This window comes from Dama dama, chromosome 2 (assembly GCF_033118175.1).
Source record: "Dama dama isolate Ldn47 chromosome 2, ASM3311817v1, whole genome shotgun sequence".
Classification (NCBI taxonomy): domain Eukaryota; kingdom Metazoa; phylum Chordata; class Mammalia; order Artiodactyla; family Cervidae; genus Dama; species Dama dama.
In genome coordinates, this window is record NC_083682.1 from 9,292,001 (window position 1) to 9,311,403 (window position 19,403).

Below are 19,403 nucleotides of genomic sequence, written 5' to 3' on the forward strand. Positions count from 1 at the left end.
GAACAGACTTTTGAACTCTGTGGGAGAATGTGAGGGTGGGATGTTTCAAAAGAACAGCATGTATACTATCCATGGTGAAACAGATCACCAGCCCAGGTGGGATGCATGAGACAAGTGCTCGGGCCTGGTGCACTGGCAAGACCCAGAGGAATCGGGTGAAGAGGGAGGTGGGAGGGGGGATCGGGATGGGGAATACGTGTAAATCTATGGCTGATTCATATCAATGTATGACAAAACCCACTGAAATGTTGTGAAGTAATTAGCCTCCAACTAATAAAAAAAAATCAGGGTATTTGAGAGCTTTTGTTATTTGTTGTAATAGTTTCTTTGGATATTAACTCTTTATCAGACATATGCCTTTCAAATATTTTGTCTTACTCTGTAGGTTTCCATTTCATTTTGCAATGATCATTTCTTTTGCAATGGAGAAGTTTCTAGTTTGACATAACCCCACTTGTCTATTTTTGCTTTTGATACCAATGTCCAGAGCTTTTTATCTATTTTTAGTTCAAAATCTTTGACTGAACTATAAGTTTCCTGCTTCTTCACTGAATTTTCTTCTCTCATCTTCATAACATACTGCCACACACTAACACACACATATCTATAAGCATCTCCACACATCAGTATTATCTAAATTGATCAATCAGCTTTGGTTGTGAATCATCATAAAAGGCTCAGTTAGAAGACTGGCCAATATGAGCACTTTGGCTGTGAAATCTCTTATGAATTACACGGAGGTGACACAGTCAGAGTTCACAATTTTCAGATGTAAGAGGAAATGATATTAGGCTTACAGACAAGGGGTGTTTTAAGCCTCCCACTTCCCCTACAGAGGACTCGATGTGTGGCTGCCACCGTTGTTCTCTTACTTTTGGATGACCACTGCCAGGTACAAGATAACCCAAACGTCCCACAACACAAATTATATAACCTGAGGTTTACAGATTAGTTAACTCAGGTGGCTGGAAATATTACCAAGCAAAATCAAACATCCCCGTTATAGTCATAATTATTTCTTAATTCAGATTCAGAAACGTCTCACCAAACACCAAAGTTTTCTAGAAATGAATACAGTGGGTACCAAGACAGCAGGACCAATATGAGAACCCACAGGTATTTAGCTCACAGAGTCAAGGAGTGAATTAACATAGAGCCATAACATATAAACCCGCAATGTTGTTTCTCCAAAAAGATTGAACCTCCTGTCTTGAAGCACCTTACTCTCACTTCTCATTGGTAATTTCTGCTCATTTTTACAAATGAAGTTTATGGTAACCCTCCTCTACTTTTCTGAAATGCCCCCTGACCTAATAGAGATGTTATTTCTGTGTCCAGTACAATGAGCTCTGTGATCAAAAAAAAAAAAAAAAAAAAATTGCATTTGTAACGATGAGTCTAATTCTCCATTTCCATCTTTAGCTCCCTAGAAACCAACAGTATAAACTGCCTACTGGAACTCAATAAAGAATTCTTTATGAAAGAGTTAATAGAAAACTGTGAAACTACCCAGAGGAAGGGCAGCAGTGATATGGAGATACTCACCTGTCTGAGAGAAGGCCGTATATGAGGCCTCCCACCAGCATTCCAGCCATGAATAGGGACTGACCCACTGATTTCTGTGACTGATGGTCACAAATGAGGTCCCACTGGAAGAGAAGGAAACCATCACAGAGGAGCTTCACAGCTTCTGATATCCCTCAACGAACATTCACTCACTCTAACAACCCTCAGGGAACACACCCTCTGATTTCCTTGGAACATTTACTCACATACATTACTCAAGTCTCAGCTTAAGCATGGAATCCTCTAAATCCTCGACTAAATCCTCTGAGTTCTATCATGACAAATCATATTCACTTAGCACTGTGTCCCTCACTGGTCCTCAAACTTTGCCACACATTGAAAATATTGAGGGCATTTTTTTTTCATTACTGATACCTGGATTTTACACATGGAATAAAGTGTATTTGGTTTGTTTCTTTGATAAGAATCCAGGTCATGGAATTTTTTAAATTAATATAAATATTTCTGATTTGCACATAGGCTAAGAGCGTGTGACCGAGAATAATTTTCCACAATTTACATCAAGTACTAACTTGGCTAAACATAAAACTTCACACAAAACTTAAGTTTTGTGATAGTAAAATCCATAACCAGTTTGTTAATTTCAGTGTCCTCAAATTGTAAGTAACTGACAATTTTTAAAAAATTAGCAATCACTGTTTGCTAAAAGAATGAATGAAAGCTGGCTACCTGAATATTGAACCTGTGTTTATTTTACATTATTCTAAACACAGAGAACAAGTACTCACAAGAGGTAAGTGAGGCCTTTACCTCAGTCACAACAGTGGAGGAGAACAAGCTGTGGTCAAACACCCAGCCGTCCACACAGGGCTCCGTGTCCAGGTCAGTCATGTTGGGGAAAGTCCCATTCAGGTGAAGGAGTTGCCACTGGGGGTGGAGGAAACGATGACACTTCTCTGGCTCCAAGTTCGAATCCAGTGGGATGGAAATTCTCAGGAGGACATCAGGGCTGAGGATCCCTGTGTCATTACCAGAGACAGTGGCATTATCAAGAATGTGGACCCAGCAGCGATGACCAGGAACGGCGGCAGTGAAGTTCTCCAACAGTGAGTGACAGGCTACCACCATGTAAACGGGGAGAACAAAAACCATCTGAAGGATCTGGAATTTCCCCAGGCCACCAGCTTTATCCAGGAGCTCCTCAAAGGCCATTGTGAACAGGTGATCCTCAAGAAGAGTCACAATGACTTCAAAGCTGCAACTTCAAAGGGAGAAAACAGCATCCTTTCATTAATTCACATTAAATCTATGTGACCTCATATCAGGTTCTCCTCACTATCGAGTGGATCCAACTCACCTCACTACTGCAACAGAGAAATGGAAACAGTTTCCTTAGTCCTTTTGGAAGCATAGGATGTTCACTTTTTAATAGTCATAGGGAAAATTATTTACCAAAGATACTTGTATCTGATGAACATTAAATCTGTTTAAAGATTTACTCTCTGATGTGCTTGTCCCCAGGGATTCTGTATCAGCAACAGTGAACTTTGGCATGTACATGGTCTCTAAACAAGTTAAAATAAACCTGCTACCAGTATTCAGTCATTTTCAGAAGATGGAAAGGACAGAATTGAACTGCTTTATGATTTTTCTGTAGAAAGAACAAAAAAGGAAGGGTTTTACTTGTTTATATGTACTTCGCTGTTGTTGTTCACTTGCTAAGTCATGTCCAACTCTTTGTGACCACATGGACTGCAGCACACTGGCTCTGTCCTCTGCTAATTCCCAGAGTTTGCTGAAACTCATGTCCACTGAGTCAGTGGTGCTATCTAACCTTCCATCCTCTGCCGCCCCCTGCTGCTTTTGCCTTCAATCTTTCCCAGCATCAGGGTCTTTTCCAGTGAGTCAGCTTTTGCCATCAGGTATTCATAATATTGGAGCTTCAGTTTCAGCATCCGTCCTTCCAATGAATATTCAGGGTTGATTTCCATAAAGATTTACTGGTTTGATCTTATTACTGTCCAAGGGACTCTCATGGCTCTTCTTTAGCACCATGATTCAAAAGCATAAATTCTTTGGTGCTCAGCCTACTTTATGGTCCAACTATCACATCCATACATGACTACTGGAAAAACCATAGCTTTGACTAAATGGTTTGTCAGCAAAGTGATGTCTCTGCTTTTTGATACACTGTCTAAATTTGTCATGGCTTTCCTTCCCAGGAGCAAATGCCTTTTAATTTCATGGCTGCAGTTCTTGTCTGCAGTGATTTTTGAAGCCTAAGAAAATAAAATCTCTCACTGCTTCCACTTTTTGCCTCCCATTTGCCATGAAGTGATGGGACAAGATGCCATGATCTTAGTTTTTGAATGTTGAGTTTCAAGCCAGCTTTCTCACCCTCCTCTTTCACCACCATCAAGAAGCTCTTTAGTTCTGCTCTTTAGCTGTTTACTTTCTGCCATTAGAATGCTATCATCTGCATATCTGAGGTTGATATTTTTCCTGACAATCTTGATTCCAGCTTGTAATTCATCCAGCCCAGCAATTCACATGATGTATTCTGCACAGAAGTTAAATAAGCAGGATGACAATATGCAACCTTGTCATACTCTTCTCTCAATTTTGAACCAGTCAGTTGCTCCATGTAAGGTTCTAACTGTTGCTTCTGGACCTGCATACAGGTTTCCCAGGAGACAGGTGAGGTGGTCTGATACTATCATCTCTTTAAGAATTTTCTACAGTTTGTTGTGATCCACACAGTTAAAGACTTTAGCTTAGTCAGTGAAGCAGAAATAGGTGGTTTTTTTTTTTTTTTTGAACTCCCTTCTTTCTCCATAATAAAACAAATGTTGGCAATTTGATCTCTGGTTCCTCTGCCTTTTCTAAATCCAGCTCATACATCTTTAAGTTCTTGGTTCACATACCATTGAAGCCTAACTTGAAGGATTTTGACCATTACCTTGCTAGCATGTGAAATGAGTGCAATTGTACAGTGTTTGAGCATTCTTTGGCAATGCCTTTCTATGGGACCGGAATGAAAATCGACATTTTCCCTGGGGCCACTGCTGAGTTTTCCAAATTTACTGACATATTGAGTGCAGCATTAACAGCATTATCTTTTAGGATTTGAAATAGCTCAGCTGGAATTCCATCACCTCCACTAGGTTTGTTTGTAGTAATGCTTCCTAAAACACACTTGACTTCAAACTCCAGGATGTCCAGCTCTAGTTGAGTGATGGCTCCATCATGGTTATCCAGGTCATTAACACCTTTCTTGTATAGTTCTTCTGTGTATTCTTGCCATCTCTTTTCAATCTCTTCTGCTTCTGTTAGGTCCTCACCATTTCTATCCTTTATCAAGCCCATCCTTGCATGAAATGTTCCCTTGATATCTACAATTTTCTTGGAGAGATCTCGTCTTTCCCATTCTATTGTTTTCCTCCATTTCTTTGCATTGTGAGTGAGATGTGGCTTCAATCCCTAGTTCAGGAAGATCCCTTAGAGGAGGAAAATAGCAACCCATTCCGATATTCTTGCCTGAAAAATTCCATGGACAGAAGAACCTGGGAGGCTACAGTCCAAAGTGTCCCAAAGAGCCAGACACCACTCAGTAGCCAAGCACTTGTACTATTACTGCTTCTTGCTATTCTCTGGAATGCTGCATTCAGTTGGGTATATCTTTCTCTTTCTCCTTTGCCTTTCACTTCTCTTCTCTCCTCAGATATTTGTAAAGCCTCCTCAGACAACCACTTTGCCTACTTGCATTGCTTTTCCTTAGGGATGTCTGCCTCCTGCATGGTGTTACAAATTTCTGTCCATAATTCCATAGGCACTCTGTCTACCAGATCTAAACCCTTGAATCTGTTCATCACTGCTACTATATAGTCATAAGGTATTTGATTTAAGTCATACCTGATTGGTCTAGTGGTTTTCCCTACTTTTTTCAATTTAAACCTGAATTTTGTAATAAGACGTTCATGATCTGAGCCACAGTCTTGCTTTTGCTGACTGTATACAGCTTCTCCATCTTTGGCTGCAAAGAACATAATCAGTCTGATTTTGGTATTGAGTATCTGGTGGTGTCCTTGTGTAGAGTCATCTCCTGGATTGTTGGAAAAAGGTGTTTGCTATGACTAGCATGTTCTCTTGACAAAACTGTTAGCCTTTGTCCTGCTTCATTTTGTACTCCAAGGCCAAACTTCCTGTTAATCCAGGTTTCTCTTGACTTCCTACTTTCGCATTCCAATCCCCTATGATGAAAATGACATCTTTCTTTCTTTTTTTTTCTTTTGTTGTTAGTTTTAGAAGGTGTTGTAGAATCAGTCAACATCAGCTTTTTTGACATCAATGGTTGGGACATAGACCTGTATTACTATGATGTTGAGGTGGTTTGCTTTGAAAATGAACTGAGATCATTCTGTGTTTTTTGAGATTGCACCATTACTGCATTTCAGACTATTTTGTTGGCTATGAGGGCTACTCAATTTCTTCTAAGGGATTCTTGTTCACAGTAGTAGATACAGTGGTCATCTAAATAAAAATCACCCATTCCCATCCATTTTAGTTCACTGATTCCTAAAATTTTGATGTTCACTCTTGCCATTTCCTGCTTGACTACATCCAGCTTATCTTGATTCCTGAACCTAATGTTCCAGGTTCCTACACAATATGTTTTTTACAGCATTGGACTTTACTTTCACCCCCAGACACATCCACAGCTGAACATTGTTTCTGCTTTGGCCCAGCCACTTCATTCTTTCTGCAGCTATTTGTAATTGCCCTCCACTCTTCCCCAGTAATATATTGGACACCTTCCAACATGCAGTGGGGGGTATGGAGGGGGAAGAGAAGAGACAGCATTGTAAATTTGAGAACAGAGTACAGGGTACATAAACTGGAAGACTGATCCCCCTCTGAAGTCAGAGTTAAATGAAGTTGGGCTGCCAGGAAATTCCAAGGATTCGCTTGGTAGTTACAGTCTCACATTTTCTGGAAAAGTGACTAACCACATTCAGTGACTTGAGTCCAAAGTGCAAAACAGGGAGAAGTTATTTCCAACCACACATCTAAGTGCACAGACTTGTGTAGGTGACAAATGGCAGTTTCCAGGAGCACAGATGGGATGGGACTCGCTCTTGTTCAGCACCCTCCTCCCCTGCCGGCCTAACTCCATGCACTTCCCAATCTCACAGAGAAGGACTTTGTGTAGGGAAAGGCCAGTCTATTCAGGATACTTTTTCATGAAGCAAGGCTATTTAAGAAGCCTTTGGGTGATCCTTGGCCCTAGACTTGGCGTCCCCAGAGGGTCTCCATGGCAGGATAAGGTGTGGGAGCTTGATTCAAGGAGGGCTCTGATGAGTGCCTAAAGAAGAGGGGCTGCTGGGCTTCCACAGGCTGAAGTGAGGAGCCCTTGGAAGGAATGGACCTGGCCAGCTTGGCTAGGTCTTACTGTAAACTGGGGCCTAGAGGGTTCCAGCTTTAGCTTCATGGAGATAGGAAGGGGTGGTGAGATGAGGCCCCTGTAAGTCCCACTGCCCCAAAGCCGTTGCCATGGAAAGCTACTTCTTCCTTCCTGGTGGGACAAGGAAATTTGCAAATGTATACAAATAATTTTCTCCTATAGAGAAATATTTCCCCTCACTATAGAATATTTTATGTTTTATGTACCCTAGTTAATTTCTTTTTCTTTTTCTTTTTTTTGACTCTCCGAGTTATTTTATTTTCCTAAGAGGTTGTTTCTTTTTTTAAATTTTTTATTTTTTATTGAAGGGTAATTGCTTTACAGAATTTTGCTGTTTTCTATCAAACTTCAACATGAATCAGCCATAGGTATACATATACCCTCCCTTTTAAACCTCCCTCCCATCTCCTGCCCCATCCCGCCCCTCCAGGTTGACACAGAACCCCTGTTTGAGTTTCCTGAACCACACAGCAAGTTCCTGTTGCCTATCTATTTTACATATGGTAGTGTAAGTTTCCATGTTACTCTTTCGGTATATCTCACCCTCTACTCCCCAGTCCTCATGTCCATAAGTCTATTTTCTATGTGCATCCCCATTGTTGCCTTGTAAATAAATTCTTCAGTACCTTCAGAATCTTCCATTTCTCTAGATTCTGTATACATGCATTAGAATATAATATTTATCTTTCTCTTTCTGACTTACTTCATTCTGTATAATAGGTTCTGGGTTCACCCACCTCATTAGAACTGATTCAGATGCATTCTTTTTTATAGTTGAATAATATTCCATTGTGTATATGTACCACAACTTCTTTATTCATTCATCTGTCGATGGACATCTAGGTTGGTTCCACGTTCTGGCTATTATAAATAGTGCTGCAATGAACAATGGGATACCCGTGTCTCTTTCAATTTTGGTTTCCTCAGGGTATATGCCTAGGAGTAGGATTGCTAGGTCATATGGTAGTTTTGTTCCCAGTTTAAGTTCCTGGTTTAAAGAATCTCCATACCATCTTCCATAGTGGCTGTATCAAATTACATTTCAACCAACAGTACAAGAGCGTTCCCTTTTCTCCATACCCTCTGCAGAATTTATTGTTTGTAGACTTTTTGATGAGGGCCATTCTGATTGGTGTGAGGTGATACCTTATTGTAGTTTTGATTTGCATTTCACTAATGATGAGCGATGTTGGGCATCTTGTCATGTGTTTATTATCTTGTCATCTGTATGTTTCTTTGAAGAAATGTCTGTTTAGGTCTTTTTCCCAGTTGATTAGGTTGTTTGTTTTTCTGGCATTGAGTTGTATGAGCTGCTTGTATATTTTATAAATTAATCCTTTATCAGTTGTTTCATAAGCTATTATTTTCTCCCATTCTGAGGGTTGTCTTTTCACCTTGCTTATAGTTTCCTTTGCTGGGCAAAAGCTTTTAAGTTTAATCAGGTCCACTTGTTTACTTTTATTTTTATTTCCATTACACTAGGAGGTGGGTCATAGAGGATTTTGCTTTGATTTATGTCATTGAGTATTCTGCCTATGTTGTCCTCTAAGAGTTTTATAGTTTCTAGTTCAACATTTAGGTCTTTAATCCATTTTGAGTTTATTTTTGTGTATGGTGTTAGGAAGTGTTCTAATTTCATTCTTTTACATGTAGCTGTCCAGTTTTCCCAGCACCATTTATTGAAGAGGCTGTCTTTGCACCATTGTATACTCTTGCTTCCTTTGTCAAATAAGGTAGCCATAGGTGCATGGGTTTATTTCTGGGCTTTCTATCCTGTTGCATTGGTCTAGATTTCTGTTTTTGTGCCAGTACCATACTGTCTTGATGACTGTAGCTTTGTAGTATAATCTGAAGTCAAGAAGGTTGATTTCCTCCAGCTCCATTCTTTCTCAAGACTGCTTTGGCTATTTGGGGTCTTTTGTATTTCCATATGAATTGTGAAATTTTTTGTTCTAGTTCTGTGAAAAATTCCATTAGTAATTTGATAGGGATCACACTGAATCTGTAGGTGACATTTGGTAGTATAGTCATTTTCACAATATTGATTCTTCCTACCCAGGAACATGGAATATCTCTCCATCTGTTTATGTCATCTTTGATTTCTTTCATCAGTGTCTTATAATTTTTTGTGTACAGTTATTTAGTCTCCTTAGGTAAGTTTATTCCTAGATATTTAATTCTTTCTGTTGCCATGGTGAATGGGATTGATTCCTTAATTACTCTTTCTGATTTTTCATTGTTAGTATATAGAAATGCAAGTGATTTCTGTGTATTGATTTTGTATCCTGCAACTTTGCTAAATTTATTGATTAGCTCTAGTAATTTTCTGATACTATTTTTAGGGTTTTCTATATACAGTATCATGTCATCTGCAAACAGAGCTTTACTTCTTCTTTTCTGATCTGGATTCCTTTTATTAATTTTTCTTCTCTGATTGCTGTAGCTAGGTCTTCCAGAACTATGTTGAATAATAGTGGTGAAAGTGGACAACCTTTTCTTTTTCCTGATCTTTGGGGGAATGTTTTCAGTTTTTCATCATTATGGTGTATGAGCTTTTTTGATGTGTTGCTGAATTCTGTTTGCTAAAATTTTGTTGAGGATTTTTACATCTGCATTCATCAGTGATATTGGCCTGTACTTTTCCTTTTTTGTGTTGTCTTTGTCTGATTTTGGTACCAGGGTAATGGTGGCCTCATAGAATGAGTTTGGAAGTGTTCCCTCCTCTACAAGATTTTTAGAAGGATAGGCATTAACTCTTCTCTAAATGTTTGATAGAATTTTCTCCTGTGAAGCCATCTGGTCTGGGCCTTTTTTTTTTTTTTTTTTTTTTTTGGTCTGCATTGTCTGTTGTAACATCTCCTTTTTCATTTCTAATTTTGTTGATTTGATTCTTTTCTCTTTTTTTCTTGATGAGTCTGGCAAAAGGGTTGTCAATTTTGTTTATCTTCTCAAAGAACCAGCTTTTAGTTTTATTATTCTTTCATTTCTTTTTCTTTTTCATTTTCATTTATTTCTGCTCAGATATTTATGATTTCTTTCCTTCTACTAATTTTGGGATGCTTTTGTTCTTCTTTTTCCCATTGTTTTAGTTGTAAAGTCAGGTTGTCTATTTGATGTTTTTCTTGTTTCTTGAGGTAGGATTGTATTGCTATAAACTTCCCTCTTAGAAGTGCTTTTGCTGCATCCCATAGATTTTGAGTTTTCATGCTTTCATTGTCATTTGTTTCTAGAAAATTTTTTATTTCTTCAGTAACCTGTTGGTTATTTAGAAACACATTGTTTAATCTTCATGTGTTTGTGTCTCTAACCATTTTTTTTCTTGTATTGATATCTAGTTTCATAGCTTTGTCATCAGAGAAGATGCTTGATACAATTTCAATTATCTTAAATTCACTTAGATTTGATTTGTGACTCAAGATGTGGTCTATCTGTAGAATGTTTCATGTGCACTTGAGAAGAAGGTATATTCTTCTGAATTTGAATGGAATGTCCTGAAGATACCAACGAGATCCATCTCATCTAATGTATCATTTAAGACTTCTGTTTCCTTATTAATTTTCTGTTTTGATGATCTGTCCACTGATGTGAGTGGAGTGTTAAAGTCTCCTACTATTATTGTGTTACTGTCAATTTCTCCTTTTACATCTGATAGTGTTTGTCTTATGTAGTGAGGCACTCCTATATTGGGTGCATAGATATTTACAAATGTTATGTCTTCCTGTTGGATTGATCCCTTGATCATTATGTAGTGTCCTTCCTTATCTCTTGTAAGCCTCTTTATTTTACAGTCTATTTTGTCCGATGTGAGGAATGCTACTCCAGCTTTCTTTTGCTTCCCATTTGCAGGAATATATTTTTCCATCCCCTCACTTTCAGTCTATATGTGTCTTGAGGTCTGAAGTCGGTTTCTTGTAGACAGCATATATATGGGTCTTGTTTTTGTACCCATTCAGCCAGTCTATGTCTTTTGGTTAGAGCATTTAATCATTCACATTTAAAGTAATTATTGATATATATGTTCCTATTGCCCTTTTCTTAACTGTTTGGGGTTGATTTTGTAGATCTTTTTTCTTCTCTTGCATTTCCTGACTATATAAGTCCCTTTAACATTTGTTGTAAAGCTGGTTTGGTGGTACTGAATTCTCTTAACTTTTGCCTGTCTGAAAAGCTTTTTATTTCTCCATCAATTTTGAATGAGATCCTTGCTGGATACAGTAATCTTGGTTGTAGATTTTTCCCTTTCAGTACTGTAAATATATCCTGCCATTCCCTTCTGGCCTGCAGAGTTTCTGCTGAAAGATCAACTGTTAAGCATATGTGGTTTCCCTTGTATGTTACTTGTCGATTCTCCCTTACTGCTTTTAATATTCTTTCTTTGTGTTTAGTCTTCATTAGTTTCATTAGTATGTGTCTTGCCATGTTTCTCCTTGGGTTTAACTTGTATGGTACTCTGTGCCTCTTGGACTTGACTGACTATTTCCTTTTCCATGTTGGGGAAATTTTCAACTATAATCTCTTCAAAAATTTTCTCATACCCTTTCTTTTTCTCTTCTTCTTCTGAGACCCGTATCATTGGAATGTTGGTGCATTTGATGTGGTCCTAAAGGTCTCTGAGACTGTCCTCAGCTCTTTCCATTCTTTTTGCTTATTCAGCTCTTCAGAAGTTATTTCCATCATTTTATCTTCCAGCTCACTGATGCATTCTTCTGCTTTAGGTATTCTGCTACAGAAACAAACAATTACTGAAATAAAAAATACTCTGATTCCTTTTAGAGTATTTTTTATTTCAGTAATTGTGTTGTTTGTCTCTGTATGCTTATTCTTTAATTCTTCTAGGTCTTTGTTAATTGATCCTTGCATTTTCCCCATTTTGTTTTCAAGGTTTGTTGTTTTGTTTTGTTTTTTATCATCTTTACTATCATTATTCTGAATTCTTTTTCAGGTATTTTGCCTATTTCCTCTTCATTTATTTGGACTTCTGTGTTTCTAGTTTGTTCCTTCATCTGTGTAGTATTTCTCTGCCTTTTCTTTTTTTTTTTTTTTTTGTAACTTACTGTGTTTGAGGTCTCCTTTTCCCAGGCTTCAAGGAAAGCTGAATTCTTTCCTTGAAGAAGGTTGAATTCTTTCTTACTTTTGGTTTCTGCCCCTCTAGGGTTGATCCAGTGTTTTGTGTAAGCTTTGTGTAGGGTGAGATTTGTGCTGAGTTTTTGTTTGTTTTTCCTCTGATGGACAAGGCTGAGTGAGGTGGTAATTCTGTCTGCTGATGATTGGGTTTGTATTTTTGTTTTGTTAGTTGTTTAGATGAGGTGTCCTGCACAGGGTGCTATTGGTGGTTGGGTGATGCCAGGTCTTTTATTCAAGTAGTTTCTTTTGAGTGAGTTCTCACTATTTGATACTCCCTAGGGTTAGTTCCTGGCGTGCTGCAATTCATGGGGTCACAAAGAGTTGGACACAACTGAGCGACTGAACTGAACTGAACTGAACTGAGGGTTAGTTCTCTGGTAGTCTAGGCTCTTGGAATCAGTGCTCCCACTCCAAATACCTAGGGCTTGAACACTGGTTTACCCTTCTTAAAAATCCAACCCTTGCTGTCTACCATGCAAAACTCTTGACCACTGAGTGAAATCCAAACTGGGTAGTGGATCAAGATAATTCCAACACATCATGGGCAGCAGCATCTCTCAGAGTCCCACATGTCTTCTCCTTGAAACAAGCCTTGAAAGCTGCGTTTTGCTTCTCTCATCTTACCAGTTTGACTCGTCAGTCTCCTCATGCTGGGACGCTTTTCTAGTTAATTTCTAATTAGATATTTTCTCCTTAAAATATTTAAGAGTTAAAGCATTTAAAAGTGAAGAGTTAAGCAGAATCTTTACATCTTTGATCACTTAAATTGCATTTATAATGTGAAAACCCTTCACATTCTGAACATTTGATGTTCATCTGTATTTTCTCATCATCTTTTTGTGACTTGCCTTTTAAAAAATTTTTTAACTTTTAAATTAATCAGAATTTATTCTAATGTAATATAAAACTGTAATGTTATTTCCCCAAAGTATTTCAATATTTTTTTAGAACTATACCACTTTCCACATTGTTTATAACTTGACTTATATCATAAGTTCTCTTGTATACACTAGGAATTTTTTTTCTGAACTATCTTGTACAATTAACTTTCTTAGAAATTATTTTGATCCTCAGATCTGCAGCAAGACTCCATTAAGCATTAGGCAGAGATTCCCAGCAAATGTTTAGTCAGACATTCATGCATGTTAAAAAGAAAAAAAAAAGTACAAAGATAGAGAAAGACCCATCCTAGATAATTAGAGGTAAAGTGCCCTGAATTTTATACCAGGGTGGAAATAATGGAAATAGTGTTGACTCCTATCATCCACCATAGAAAGCCTCCTAATTTTCATGAAGTGTTTGGTAGTATTATCAGAAGGTTTTGAATCAGTAGGGGAAAAACTAACCCTAGGCTAAATGTTGCTCTTGTATCACCTAAATCTATTTAAAAAGAAGATCCCCAAAAGATCAGTGTTTCTAGTAACTGAAGCATATCCCATTCAGCTCAATAACATTTTTTGGATTACAAAAATATCCAGCACCCAACAAGTAAAAAGTCACAATGCCTGACTTCCATCAAAAATTACCAGGCAAGCAAAGAAATAAGATCTATGGTGAGGAGAAAAATTATTCAAGAAGAAATAGCTAAACTGAAGTGCCTTATATCTATTGTATAAAATAAATTGATAACTGAACATTCTCCTACAAAGAAAACTACAGGTATCTTCACTAGAAACTTTCACTAAATATTTAGGAAGATGTCATTTCAATTTCATACAAACTCTTCCAGGAGTAGAAAAGGAGAGGAGGTTTCCTAATATTCCATGTGAGTAACACTCTTAGGATACCAAAAGCAGAGGAAGGTAGGGAAAAAGTAATCTACAGTCCAATTACACTCATTTATGTAGATGCAACACTTCTCACTAAAAAATTTAGCAAATTTAATAAAAAACAATGTGGTTTTTCAAATGTTACAATATTCTGAACAAGTAGGCTTATCCTAGTGGAAACTTAATTTAACATTTTAAAACATATCAGTGTAACCCATCATTTAGACTAAGCAAGAAAAAAAATAAATGTTCATCTCAATATACTTGACAAACTGTTGGGAAGGGCAAACGGTAGCAGAGCTGCAAAGTGGACACAAACAAAGGGTGCTCTTTCAGACACCTAGTAGTCTTTTTGAGCAGAAATGTGAAAGGTCCCTTCCTTGTTCTCTCAGCCATTATTTTAGCTTTGTATAAACATGCTGGAGTCTTGACACTTCAGGTGGAGAGATTTTGAAGTGTATGCACCCAAAATAATTCTGGAAACCTGCCAACTTAGAGACTTGAGCCTCCAAGCTAAAATCACATAATCTTCTACAAAAGCACAATGTGGAAGAAGAACCACATTTGTGGACTACCTGATACCTTTGATTTTATGATTTTGTCTCATAAATCTTTGTACTCATCAGAACAATCCAAGTCTTTTGTAGGCTAAACATACTCAACAAGTGTTTGCTGAACTTAAAATTGAATAAAATTCCTTAAAGCTACCAACTGTTTTTAATAAGTTATATTATGTTTATCATTTTATTATAGCATTTGTTAACCTTTATGAATGTCCACAGCAGTATGCCCTTGCCCACAATGAGAACTATTAGCACTTTTAAAACTACTGTTTTGATTTTTTTTCCCATAAACTTTATTAAACTACACATTACATAAAAGAACATGCAAATGGACCTTTAAATATATTCAATTCATCTTCAATTTACATAGAAACTTATTTACACTTCTGCATTATATACTTAAATTATTTTTCCAAGCTTCCTACCAATAAAATGTAATAGAATGATCACTTGCCCACAAAAGATGCATACAAGTTGTCCATGGAGCTAAGCAAGACACCACATCTCAGGAAACTCAGCTTATTAGGTTTCAAAACAACAATTCATTAAGAAGTGCTTTCATCTGTGCAGCCCTCTATGTGAGATCTCTTCTGTAAAGATGCTGGGGGTTCATTCTGAAAGCTTATCCCAGGGCAGAGATGGGCTCTTGGTTCATGATGACTTGGACTCTTGGAGTTAGAAGGACCCTTGGAGGCATAAGAGAGGCCATGTCCCCACTTCTGCAGACTGGGAAACAGAGGACTAAGGAGAGGGAGTGACTGGCTAAAGCCACACAGCATCAGTGATAAAAATAGGGACTCGGGCCCTTGTTTCTAGGCTCCCACCAAAGAGTCATGATCTTGGCACTACCCTCAAATTTACAAACTTTAACCTCTCTTACAAACCCTGTGTTTTGAACATTATTGCCTGTATTGTTAAGTACATGACTTTCTACAATTTTTGAGATGGGAAAAAATGGCTCAGGTTTCTCATAACCGTCTTTGTGGAATCCTGGAAATACAAACTTGGACTATTTTTATGAGAGGTTTTGTGGTCAGGTGCCTTACTTCTTCAACCATAAAGTTTGCCTTTTCAATTTATCTGACTTATGGAAGTTAAGTTTCCAAATGAATTCAAATGGAAGGCAACATTCTATGGGAGGGAGACTGTAACATCAACCATATGGATTCATCACCAGTACGTCATATTTGCTGAAGTCTATCCAACACTGTCAGATCTAAAACAAAGTTTCACTAATAAGAGATCAAAAGTGGGGGAAAAAAGCTGGAGGTAATTTTTAAATAACAAAAAAGATTTCAAGAATTCCCTCATTTCCCAATTAGTTAATGGGAAATAGTGAAACTGGCACTGAGTAGAAATAGTATATGCTTTCCCCTTTGTTTTGGAAAAAAAAAAAACCTATTTTTTTTTTCAAAAATTTCCTGATAATATAAAATCTCCTTAAAGCAATTTCATTTTGGGAGGTTTGTTTTTAAAAACCCAGTGGCCCAACAGCCCTTAAAAAGTTGATCTGGTTTTATTCAGGATTTAAAACTATAGTACCAAAGACCAGGTGTGTGTGTGTGTGTGTGTGTGTGTGTGTGTGTGTACACACACGTGTGTGCTCAGTCGTGTCCGACATTTTGCAACCCCATGTAGCCCACCAGGCTCCTCTGTCCACGGAATTTTCCAGGCAAGAATACTGGAGTGGATTGCCATTTCCTTCTCCAGGAGATCTTCCCGACCCAGTGATAATGGAACGAATCAAAACACAAAAACAATGCTTCCCCAGGTGGGATGCAGGTGGGGTTAGAGGAGACCTGGCTGCCTCCGGTCTCCCTGGCTGCGGAGGACACGGAGCCCTCCCCCATCGCCCGGATCCTGCGGGTCCCCCGCTTTGGGTCTGGAGTCAGTTCCCTCCTAGCAGTCCAGGGGCAGCGAGCAGTCAGTGGTGTCTGAGACATAGAACCGACAGCTGGGATCTTGGTTCTCAGGGTCGCTGCTGCCCTCAAATCTCAGAGCCGCGCTCCTGGGCTCCTCGGGGCGGCCCCGCCATCCCCCCCGCTCCCCCGCCCTGGGCACCTCTGCCCGCACAGGCGTCAGGCTATCTTTGCAGGCGCCCGGGGACTAAGTCTCTCATCCCCCCACAGACGCCAGCTCTACTGGGCTGAAGTCATTCACCGTCAGGTGGCCGGCTCTTCCGGGCCCGTGGGAGCCTGGCAGTAGAAGTGAGCCAGTCCCGTCACCAGCTCATGCGCCCCAATCCTTAGAGCCAACGGCGAGAGTAGAGGGTACCGCTCGGGACCCAGACCCCGGGCTCGCTGCTCCTCTTTAGGAGGATGCTGAGCCCACTGCGCTGAACCCCGGGTAAGCCGGCGGAGGGTCCTCAGGCCGGGGGTGCGGGGAGAGCTGGGACTGGCTCGGCCAAGCCAAGGCGGTTCGGGGGCTTCCTCCTGGCTCTCCGAGGCTGGGGTCCTGGTCCCTAGGCTCTCCAGGCTCCGCCGGGCGGGTCCCGCCGGGGCAGCTCCCGGCAGAGCTGCTGAACTTGAGCTCCTCCACTGGGGCTGCCAGTGGAGCTCTCTCCGCGAAGGTTAGAAGCTCGGGGTCCGAGGCGTCCAGGGAGAGGCTGGAGCGGCGGGCGTTGGGGGTCTGGTAGGAACGGCTGATGGGCCTCGGTTGGAGGAAAGCGGGCGGTCCTCCGCGCTCCTCTCTGTCAACAGCCCCGAGTCATTCTCACTGCCGCTCGGGCCGGATGCCCAGCTCCCCAGCCGCCCAAGGACGCTACTTCAGCTCCGGCGCCTCACGGTCTCGCTTGTCCTTCTCCGCGTCACTGAATCCGACACAAGTCGCTGACTATCTGGAGGCATTTGTCCAGTCACGCGGTGTCTTTGTCTTCACAGAAGTCCGTAAAGACATTGCGTCTTGTGTCCGAGCCCTTGCTTCCAGCACCCCAGCTTTTCCAGGGCACATTGAATGAAATTTTCGTCCACTGACAGCCACTCACCACCCCGCTGGATGTTCTTTAGAGATCTCGTCCTGATCCCAAAGGCCAGGAAGCAGCTAAGCCCGTGGGCCACAAGTACTGAGCCCACTTGCTGCAAATCCCGAAGCCCCAGCGCCCTAGAGCCCAGAGATCCGTAGCAAGAGAAGCCACGGCATTGAGAAGCTAGAGAGTAGCCCCCTCTTCCTGTAAGTAGAGAAACCCAGCATGCAGCAAGGAAGACCCAGCACAGCCAAAAATAAATAAAATTGTACTAAAAAAGAGAGAGAGAGTGAGTGCAGCCTGCCTCCGTATTTTCCAGAGGTAATCTAGCATCCTCGAGAACACGATGAAACTTTTCAGAAAAGTTCAGAAGCACGGGCATCTTTCTTTTGGGCTTCCCATGCAACAATGCAGGAGATTCACCGTAGGTTTATTTTCGGTGTCTGCCAAGTTGAGTAAAGAAGACAGATTAAATCACACTGCATTGCTAGCGTGTCCCCTGTGCAATCATGATATTCCCTTCTTGCAGCACCAAGTATATAATAATAATAATATCAAATGTAGTTCCTCACACGCATCAGCTCTTTGCAGCAGTTTTGAGACTCATCACGTTTGTGTATAGAGAAGAAGGCAAAAATTCTTTCTAATTTAGCACCATGACTTCAATCTGCAGTGAGTAGTTCAGCACCTGAATTAAGTGGTCTTCCTAGGACAGCTTGGCCATGTTTCCACTAAATGCTTTTATTTTCTTCATATCTTCTGACTCTGGCAAAAGCTTAAGAAATTCTTGCAAATCTCTGATCCATCATGCTCACTCTTTCCTTGGTGAATGTCTTCTTCAATGGACCAAGGAGAATTCTTAAAATAACTTAAGAAATATCCCAATGTTCATGCTCCATTTTGCATCCAAGATAGTAATCTCTTCTCTGGCCTTCCTGAAGGACAATTTTAAAGCCTTCCTCTCCTAAAAGAGGAAGACTTGGTGGTATTTTCTTGCTGCCCAAACAGCTCCTGGGTGACCTCTGTGTCGATTTGGTTGTGATGCTATTGCCTGGTGCCAAGGTCCAGATGTTGGTTTTGCTACAAACTTGTTCCTCTGGAATGGCTTTCCAAAGTAAAAAAGCTTCTCATTCACTTTTTCTTACCAAGGTGGCTATAGCTGTTCTGGTGAGAGGTTGAGGGTAGTTCTGGGGTGGGGAGGGAGACCAGAGGCCCTCCAGTCAATTTTGGGGGTTAGGGGGAGGAGAGAAAGGAAACGCTTCCAAGGAGTTTGAACCTGGTGGGCAGGTGGAGAGGAGTTGGTGGTGGTGCTTGCCCAGCTATTCATCCAGCTGCTGTGGTGCTATTCCTACTTCTTTTATAACTGACCAAGCAGATATAATTCATAACACGCACAGTATGTTACCTTCTAAGGAGATAATTTCTTGACCTTGGGGAAGCAGACACAGACATGAGACTTATGCCATACTTTTCCAGCCACTAGCAGGAGAAGTGCTGACAGAGGATGAGATGGTCAGATGGCATCATGAACACAATGGACATGAGTTTGAGCAAACTCCAGAAAAATAAGGAAGCCTGGCATGCAACAGTCCATAAGAGAGCAAAGATCGCAAACTGAGCGAGTGAACAATGAGAAGTCTGCCGCCATTGGGTGTCATCTTCCAAACCAAAGCGCCACCAGCTGGACCACACGAAAGTCCCGGAGGCGCCTTATCCGCCGGAGTCCCCCCGGAGCCGCGTCTGCTTGGCGGCAGCAGAGGGACGCGGTACTTGTTCCCCCCGGGCCACAAGCCCCAGCGGCTGGCCCTCCCGGCAGGGGCAGAGGCTGGAGGGGTGAGGGCGCGGGCGCCAGTGCGCAGCGGCGATGACAGCTCACACGCTCAGTGCAGGCTCTGTCGCGACAGGGCAGGTGGGGGAGAGTCCTCCGCCCGCCGCGCGGGGACACGCGGGCCCACGAGATCACCCCGGGCAAGCTCAGACCCATCCACCTTCCCGAG

General features: G+C 40.7%; 1 protein-coding gene and 1 pseudogene across 1 annotated transcript in view; both read right to left on the minus strand.

The window, feature by feature from the left end:
- The window catches only part of LOC133066077 (solute carrier family 22 member 10-like), a 34,351-nt gene extending 31,612 nt beyond the window's left edge, over window positions 1-2,739 (minus strand). The window contains exons 1-2 of the mRNA XM_061156795.1: window positions 2,338-2,739; window positions 1,546-1,649 (exon numbers count right to left, since the gene is read on the minus strand). Of these exons, the coding sequence (XP_061012778.1) occupies window positions 1,546-1,649; window positions 2,338-2,739 (506 nt within the window). The remainder of the gene's footprint in view (window positions 1-1,545; window positions 1,650-2,337) is intronic.
- A 12,327-nt stretch (window positions 2,740-15,066) lies between these two features.
- On the minus strand, window positions 15,067-19,390 carry LOC133067830 (FH2 domain-containing protein 1-like; annotated as a pseudogene).
- Window positions 19,391-19,403: the final 13 nt, after the last annotated feature.